Source organism: Alosa sapidissima, chromosome 17, assembly GCF_018492685.1.
Source record: "Alosa sapidissima isolate fAloSap1 chromosome 17, fAloSap1.pri, whole genome shotgun sequence".
In the NCBI taxonomy this organism is placed as follows: Eukaryota; Metazoa; Chordata; class Actinopteri; order Clupeiformes; family Clupeidae; genus Alosa; species Alosa sapidissima.
The window spans coordinates 28,702,172-28,711,495 of NC_055973.1; the positions used below are offsets into that span (position 1 = coordinate 28,702,172).

The 9,324-nt window shown below is 49.2% G+C and overlaps 1 protein-coding gene across 8 annotated transcripts in view; it reads right to left on the reverse strand.

The window, feature by feature from the left end:
• arhgef4 (Rho guanine nucleotide exchange factor (GEF) 4) overlaps positions 1-9,324 on the reverse strand; it is a 102,644-nt gene that overhangs the window by 8,526 nt on the left and 84,794 nt on the right. For 7 of the 8 annotated variants that reach the window (XM_042068677.1, XM_042068681.1, XM_042068680.1 and 4 more), the window contains 2 exons: positions 6,775-6,920; positions 129-308 (listed from right to left, as the gene is read on the reverse strand). In XM_042068677.1, coding sequence (XP_041924611.1) covers positions 129-308; positions 6,775-6,920 — 326 coding nt within the window. Of the gene's footprint in view, positions 1-128; positions 309-2,344; positions 2,539-6,774; positions 6,921-9,324 lie in introns of those variants that run through there. The other variant, XM_042068682.1, reaches the window with a different exon arrangement.

A 9,324-nucleotide genomic window follows, 5' to 3' on the forward strand; every position in this document is an offset into this window, starting at 1 on the left:
TATTGAAATATGACATTTCTATAGAAGCTTCAGATTGCTGTTAAGTACTGTATGAATAAAATACAAGTAAGCAAGTGACATCCTTGGTATATGGTAGTGGTCATTGGGAGTCGCTTGGCGGTCCTCACCCGAACAAAGCTGGCAGGGAACCAGCCCTCGCTGTCCAGGATGCGGCCCCACCACCACTCCTTGTTGGTGGCATCTACCACTTCGATGACGTCACCGGCGTTGAAGCCCAGCTCCTGGTCATCCATGGTGACATGGTCCCACAGCGCCTCGGCGTAGACGACGCTGCCATCGCTGATCAGCTGTGAGGCGACAGGCACACACACACACACACACACACACACACACACACACACACACACACAGGCACACACACACACAGGCGGTAAGCGGACAGCCCATCAATTTCGCTACTTCAAAATGAGATTTCAGCAGACAGCGCCAACTCTTCCTGGAAAGCACCTTGACACGGCACTAGTGGTGCCATGGAAACCAAGCGCATTGCGCTGAATGGGGCAGCATAAACAAATACTGGAGATCTGTGTCCAGAGGGCGGTCATGCCAGCTGGGGCCAACGCACAGCCAACAGACGAGATGGCAGAGAACCTGGTGGCTGATGCACTCCAAACGCAATCTCAATCAAATCTGGTGTTTGGCTTTTCCCGTACGCTATTCTCCCGAATCGCCAGTACAACCTCGAAAGCGCTAGGCCTCCACCGACACAAATATTACAAAACTTTAGCTTTTGCTAAAATGCATGCTGCTATTCCACACAGAGCGTTTTTCATGTCTTCCTCCCACTCTCTCTAGATGTAAACATTCACATACAGTCAGACACACACACACACACACACACTTTCACTATTATGCCTTTCATGAGAGAGAAAAGCACTCTCCAACTCTCGACAGCATGTACTATGCATCGTCTGACTGCCAGCCTGGTCTCACTGCCATCGATCCATCACTGCAAAGAGGGGGACTGTAGGCCTGTTGCTAGGCGACACACCCACAAGATCTCGCCTCTCCACTGCATCCCTCTCTCCTGATCTTAGCACCATTGTGAGTCCAATAACCAGAACGTAATCCTCCCCAAACGTGACCTACTCAGAACTGCCTGCCTTTGAACATGGACACTGGAGCGGACGAGGCCGATAAGGTCATCTCACAGCCAGAGATCTGCCGCTACTACAGTACCAAAGAAAGCTTTCAGTGGCCAGGGCAGCCATTACGAGTCACACTGTGTATAACACTGTGGATTCATAATTACAGTAATTGGGTGGAGAAGGCAGGCCATGGGGCTGGGCTGTGATTGGTCAATGGCAGCTCTGGGGTTAGACTTGACTCAAAGCTTGTATGTCAGATCTACAAGAATAGAAACAAGGCTTCTAGTTCTCTAAGTTCCTTTGCCACAGTCACTCAGGGGTAAGTAGTTCTCTCTCTCTCTCTCTGTGTGTGTGTGTGTGTGTTTGCGTGCACGTGTTAATCCAGACTCGCGCATAGTTAGCACTGACAACCCGGCAAAAGCTAATTACCAAAGTAACTAACCCCTGATAAAAAAGAGATGAAAACTCACTGACCTGGCAGGCCTCCTTATCCCAGTAAAGCAGACACAGCTGAACCCTCCCCTGCATCTCTAGCCTACTGATCCAGCTCCAGGCCCATATTCCCACCCAGCTGAACTGCATGCGCCTGGGCCCCAAAACACAGCTGTGGCCCCTCAAGAGGACATGAGCACACAGCACAAACCCACTGTGTTCAGTGTACCCTGTCAGGGAGCAAAGCCTAAATCAGGTTAAATCAGTGGTCTGTGAGAGCCTACAATGTGTTGAAATATCCCTGATGGTTAGCATGTGGGCTTGTGGTCAAATAAGCTGTAAATAATGGCTTGCACATGTGAGGGGTTGAGATGCTACTCTGGTTAATGAAAACAATCAGGCCAGAATATTCCTAAACATGCCTAACAGCATGCACACATCACAAAACAGCAAGGCTGAACCAACCAAACAAATTCTGATCATTCCATTGATGGCAGTGACAGACACACTTTAAATGAGCTGATGTCAACCTTCTCGGCTTTAAAGTGCACACAAGATGAGACCAGACCTACATTGCTTGAATGTCAAAAAGCTGCAAACACAGAGTGTGCTAATGCTAGCATTTAAAATTCTCCTGCGGACTAGTCAACCACACAAACACACGCACACATGGATGCACACAGATGTAAAAATAGACACGGCACAGTGATCGGGGTGCACTATCCTCTCCATCTTCACTCTCACTCTTGCTTGGCAATTCTCAGTTTTGTTGTGAAATGGCCGAGGCAATAACGGTACATTACCTGGACTCCTGCTGGTAGCACATCCCGGAACCCCATCCATATAACAGCAGGTCCCTTGTGATGCTTCTCTCCCCTCCTATCTCTCTCTCTCTCTCTCTCTATCTCTCTTTCTCTCTCTCTCTCTCTCTCTCTCCTCACCGCATTTCTTTCTCCACCTCAGCTCCTCAGCCTGCGTAAACTAAACTCAATCTTCTTCCTGTTTCTTTTGCCCCCACCCCCCCCCTCTCCCTCCCTCCTCCCCCTTACCCACTTACCCCACCCCTCCCCGCGGTGCTACCCCCCCTCCCCTCCCCAAGCGGCCCCCCGGACCCCCGGTCACTTCTACTGGAAGGCCAGCAGGAACATGAGCACCACGTTGATGATGATGAGGAGCATCATGATGATGAAGACGACCACCCGCTGGGTCTCGGGGTGCATGTTGCAGCGCAGCAGCATGTCCAGAAAGCCCCCCCGCTGCCGGCCCTTGTGGGCGCTGCGAGCCATCGGCGGCCTCCCCACTCCGTCCTCCGCGTCGCCCGGCTCCCCTCGCCTCCTCCGCGGCCCCGATTCTCCTCTCTCTCTCCCTCTCTCTCTCTCTCTCTTCCCCGCTGTCTTCTTCCTGCTGCCTGTTCACTCCTTCACGCAAAAACGTCAAACCCTCTCTTCTCCCGCTCCCTCCTGGTCCTCCTTGTTCTCTTCCTTCCTTTTCCTCCCTCTATCTCTCCCTCTCTCTCTCTCTCTCTCTCCTCTGTTAGTCAGGAGGCTGAAGGAATCAGAATCGCCTTGATTCTCCCTCTCATGTCGATCTACACGCTCCCCCCTTCCTTGCTTACGCTCCTTCTTTCTTGTCAGCCTTTCCCTCCTCCTCCTACTCTTCCTCCTCTACCGCCACCACCTCTCCTCCTCCTCCTCCTCCTCCTCCTCTTCTGTTTGCTTGCTGGATGGCTGCTGCTGCTGCGTGCTGCGGACACAGGACGGATGCTAGCTGCGTCGTCGCTGACGGAGGTTCATGGCAGATTTTCCCCCCCTTTCTTCCTCTCAACCTCTCTGTAAGCACAATGACGCTTCCCTCTCCAAAAAAAAAAATATTAGCGACACCACGTTGGCCCAAGCGCTGCTTTAAACTAGCCTGGCGAAAGCATTCACTTCACTCCCAGACCGCTCGTTGTTCTCTCTCTCTCTCTCTCTCTCTCTCTCTCTCTATCTCTCTCTCTCTCATGCGCGCGCACACGCTCTCTCGCTCCCTTTGCCTTTCACTCCCTCTTTCTGTGTCTCTTTCACTCAACCCCCCTCTTCCTCCCACTAGCAACCAATCGGCTGGCTGAAACCGGCGCCGTATCCTGGAAACCGGAGTGGCTGAGGCAGGCCTTAGCAACCCAGGGGAGGGAGGGGGGATGGGGGCGGGTGGAACAGGAGGATGGATGGAGAATAATGGAGTGAGTGAACAGGACGGAGAGAGAGAGAGAGATGGAGGGAGGGAGGGAGAAAGGAGGGGGGTGGAGACAGATAGAAAATAGACCTGTCGAAAAGACAGAGCACGGGAGATAAAAATTGAAAGACAGAGCGAAGGAGGAAGAGAAGGAGAGGTGCAAGGCAATGGAAGTGGATGGGAGGGGGGAAATAGATAGGGTGTTTGTGGAAAGAGAGAGGGCGGGGGGGGGGGGGCACAGTCCTCTCCGAGCACTGACAAGAGTTGATCCTTCATTAGCCACATCAGCTGATCTCTCTCCTCCCTCTAAGAGCTCCCAATCTGTTCTGCATTAAAATAGGAAACGCAGGAAACCAAAAATAAAAAAAAAAGAAAAGGACAACACTAGAGCGCTCTCTCTCTCTCTCTCTCTCTATTATACAAGCTCCCGATTTAGAATGTGGACACGCAACGCGGACGTCTGGCCTAGCCACGGCCCTGGGCATCTTCCGCTGGCTGACCTGATTTTGCTGAGGATCGTGCCCAGGTGCACTAAAGCCCTGAATGCCACTCAGGAATACAAACCGCAGCTTAATTATTCACTAGCTCCAGCACCCCAGTGTCCATCTGAACGCACAGATGGCTGCCTCTCTCCACTCAGCACTGAGGGAGGCAGAGTCTGTGTGTGTGTGTGTGTGTGTGTGTGTGTGTGTGTGTGTGTGGATGTGTGTGTGTGTGTGTGTGTGGATGTGTGTGTGTGTGTGTGTGTGTGTGTGTGTGTGTGTGTGGATGTGTGTGTGTGTGTGTGTGTGTGTGTGTGTGTGTGTGTGTGTGGATGTGTGTGTGTATGTGTGTGTGTGTGTGGGTCTTCTGAATTTACACACAGTCTTGGGTTTTCCAAACCTTTTATGCAGTAATTGCACCACCTAGCTGCTTTGAAACAAAACTGTTTTACTGCACATATACAGTATTTATATCCAATTAAATGATTGGTTAAATAATGTGTAAAATAATACTGTTAAAATATTAAGCCCACAGCATTAAATAATATTATACTACCCTAACATGTAGGTTAGGTAGTTCCAATTTCATAAGATAGGATGGGATAACCTCTGCTAAGACAAACGGTGCTAACTGACCTGTAATGGATTGTAAGTATAGCAGCTAACCTTGTACCTGACTTTTGAACACAGTGCAACAAGCCCTTTGGACATAGAAATATATGTGGTTTTGAAACATATCAAATAACTGCCAGGCTGTTTTTATTTCTCCAACTACATGTTAACTGGATGCAGCCATAGATATGAAACTGTTCTATGGTGTATTTATGGTTGCAGCATTATGCATTGTGCTTTGAGAAATATTATACAGTACTTGTTAGCTGTCATTAGTTAATTATTAAACAAATTATAGTATGGTAACAGAGAGGAGGACTGTGCAGCATGTCCTGATCAGTACAGGTGTGAGTGTTCCACAGGCTCACCTTCATTTTCTCATGTTGCATCTTTCACATCTCATTAAGCAAACGGCTGTAAACCAATGAGGGCATTACGTTCTGGCAAGACAAAATTTGCTTTACTATTGCCCTGAAGCAGTTGAACATACAGTATATGGCCCAGATTAAATCATTCCGTAAGTTTCACGTTTCAAAAGATATGAAGATGTTATCATAGTGCGTTAGCCTATCTATCTAAATCTAAATCCTACACATCTGCTCCATTCTACACAATATTGCTGGCCATGCACTCAAGTATTAACCCCCACACATTTCAAAGCAGGATATGATATAAAATCAATAATTGAAATGCTCCTATTGCCCTTCAGCATTCCCAGTGTAAATTCATTACATGCTCCAACAGCAGGACATCATACATCTCATATCGTACTCATCATCTACATCAAACATGGTATCTATGCTATCAGCCCTATCTGAATCCCATTGATCTTTAAGATTTTGAGGATGAAACCATTTAATCAAACAAGTCCTGGAAGAGTAGTTGTTCTTGGACTGTGTTTACACTCAGACTGACCCTGAAGCTCGCACCTGTGTCCCCTCCCCCGAAACCCCCCAACACCCCCCCCCCCCCCCCCCCTCTGCTGAGCATCGGCGTCCAGCTCTGTCAGCACCTCGATTAACAGCAACATCATTCTGCCCTGAAGCAGCCCACTGGAGAAATACACACTGATAACAGCGCAAACAAATCAATTTCTTCCCCTCCTCAAGGAGACGGAGACACACACACACACACACACGCACACACGCGCAGACTTCATATAAGCATAAACAAGATCTGGAGTGTTGAGTCAAGCTCCTTTAATTGTGTCCCCACCTGGTGGCTTTTGTTATCTGTCCCGCTGGTTTGTTTCCTGGCTTTGGAGAGGATGAGGGTGGGACAACATCCTAACCAATCGGCTGCCAGAGATTCTGCCCTGTCTTACCAGAATTCAAACGGTGTGCTCCCAGCATGCTTTGCGAGATCTTATTTAGCTCGTTGACAAGCTCTGCGGGCCAACGCCGTGCCACTCCGATACACTTCTGTGCTGCGGCATTTTAATCTGTCCCCAGCAATCCTTTCCTACCAATCTCTTTAGTGCACCAAAGCAGTGTGTGAGAAACATGCTAAATACCAAAGACAACAAAGCATTCGAATACAGAGCAAACTGGAAGATAGAGAGACGCCGTGATCATGAACGGGGACCTAGTGCCTAGAACAGTGATAAATCATACACCTCAAGACCACACAGACTGACACACACACACACACACACGTGCCCGCGCACAGACACATACATACACACACACATGCACACACAGAGCATGCGGTCAAGAAAGATTGAGTGCTGCAGCACTGCAGGTGATGTGGTTATCCAATGCAGCAAGGCAGACAGCAGGGAGAGGTGAAATACATCAAGAGAGAGGGTGATAAAGAAAGGGAGAGAGAGAGAGAGAGAGAGAGAGAGAGAGAGAGAGAGAGAGAGAGAGAGAGGAGAGAGAGAGAGAGAGAGAGAGAGCAGTGGACAAAGAAATGTAAAGAGTAACTACCTCGTTTATGGCCAGCTGCTCTCCGCCTCCTCCGGAATGGCCGAATCGATGGCCGGAGCTGCGGTAGTCCTCAAACAGGTCCTCCTCGCTGCCTGCTTCATCCCCAAACGCGGCCTTCTCGGTAGCGCCGTCTGGCACGATCACTGCTAAGGGAGCAGAAAGCGAAGGAGACAGAGAGAGGGAGAGAGAGAGAGAGAAAAAGAAGGACAGAAAGAAAGTGGGAGAAACACAGAGCAGAGCATCAGATTCTGTGTTCCTCTCTGCTCCGACACCGAGGAACCAAAGCCCTCCCTGTGGATCACACACGCTGGGCTGAGTATTTGGGGCAAACCACAAACCCCACGACAGAAATGGGAAACGCAAGCCCCTGTTTTTGCTCTATGTCAGTGGGCCTGAGTGGAGATGCTCAGCATGAGTCAGTCTGATTAAGTCAGCCTCTGCGTGGCCGTATGGGAGAGTAGGGAGTAGTGTGAGGAGACATGTATATAAAACAGACCCAGTGCAGTGACATGATAAGGGGCCGGGCAGTGGGACAGTCCCCCTGATGAACTAACCCTCCCTGCGCCCCTCACCTCCTCACTCACTGACCCGCTTCTGCCAACGCCGGGCTGCTAGTCATCGTACATGACTCACAATGGCGCCAGCCGTGACCTCATCTGATTCCAAAAAAATAACAATACAACAACAACAACCCCCCCTCGTAAGGGACACGTCAGGCCAGCGGTAAGCCAAACCCCTGCGGGCCCTCTGTCCCTCTCTTTGTGCGCGCGGATAAAAATATACTGGACCAAACCGGCCCAGACAAGCCAGCCGGTGCAGAAACACACTACTACAGTATGCAGAGAGAAACAGTGTGTATCGCAGTTAAAAATGGCCTCCATCCTGACCCACTTCTCTGAGATTATTCATAAAGTATTTTGGATGTAATTACAGTACGGCATTTGAAGGTCTCGACAGGCATGCCAGGGTTTAGTGTGTGAGGAGATGAAACCCAGGCCTGCTGATGAGTTGTGATGTGACCCGGAGGAGGAGGAGGAGGAGGACTGATCTCGGGTCAGGTGAGACAGAGGTCAGGCCGGGACAGAAGATAAAATGTGACTGTCAACAACTGTCAGCGTTTGGTTCACAGCCACATGCCCAGAAACAATAACATTACTCATTACACTACATTACTACATTACACATTACTCAGATAAGAGTAGGGTGAAGTGGAGAAAAACAAGCCCACACACTCAGGCTCTGTTCACATATCATTCTAAAATATGGACACATACAGTATAACAGACACCACACACATGCACATACACAAACAAACAGGTTCATATTGTTCTCACCTTTCTTTCCATGCAAGATAATTAAAACCAACAACTAAACTAACAATTAGACACACACATTTATACCAGTATACATGCATGCACACACACACACACACATGCACACGCACACACACACACACACTTCTATCTCAGAGGTACAACTTTATATCTAACAGAGGCACAAGACCCCCTGCTTTCTGTGCATATGGATACCTGTCACAGGAACTAAAAATACTCGCCCTGTCTCATCTAATCTCTGATACTGCAGGCCCCGCAAAACAGCTGTTGCTGCGGCAGAGTTTCCGTGGTGACAAATCACCGTGGAGACATGAACGAGTTGTGCATAATGAGGGAACACGGCGCATTACCGCACACAACACATACACACACACACACACACACACATACACAATTTACCCCTCAAGCAATGGAGGAAGAGGAAGGGGGGGGGGGATTGATTCTACAAATCAGCTGGCCATTAAAGTACGACATGACGCCTGGAGCACAGAGGCCCTTTCAGACACCATTCCACTGCTCTCCAGACCAGCTAGGCTCCTGGAGCAAAACAAAACACAGAGGCCTTCTACTAACACAAACCCACCAGGAAAATTCCCCTGCATGGACAAAGCCAAACACAATGGAAAATATGGCATACTGAATTTCACAATCAATTAGAATTTACTCAAATGGGGCATTGCAGCACAAACATCTGTTTCACATCTATTCAACCTACACCATTGATATGATTAAAAATAATATCAGAGTCATATCAGGGATATTCATACTGATACATAGCTGGTTGTGAAATTAAAAACAGGGCATGACTGTGCATTTCTCCTCACTGTTTTTAACTGCTGCGTGTTGAGTGTGAGTACAGTCTTTGTCCTCTAGGGGGGGCCCTTGTCCAGAGTAAGTGACCAGTGGTGGCGCGTGGATGTGTGTGTTGATGCGGTAAGGAGGAGGGATGGTTGGCACCCCCTCTATATTGAGTGGCCCTTTATTTATGTGCGGCTGTAAAATGGCTGGCAGAAGTTTGCCCGTGGCGCCGCCTCATCTCGGAGACGGAGAGCCTCTAAATGCTCCCCATGCGCCGCTCCTCAAAGCTGGCATCGCTCGCCACAGAGGGGGCCAGGTACAAACACAAACACCCGTCGTGCCAAACGCACCACCTCGTACGTATGTTAGCAATAAACACTCATTCCCTCGGTGTTAATGCAGTCTCTGATGCATTCCA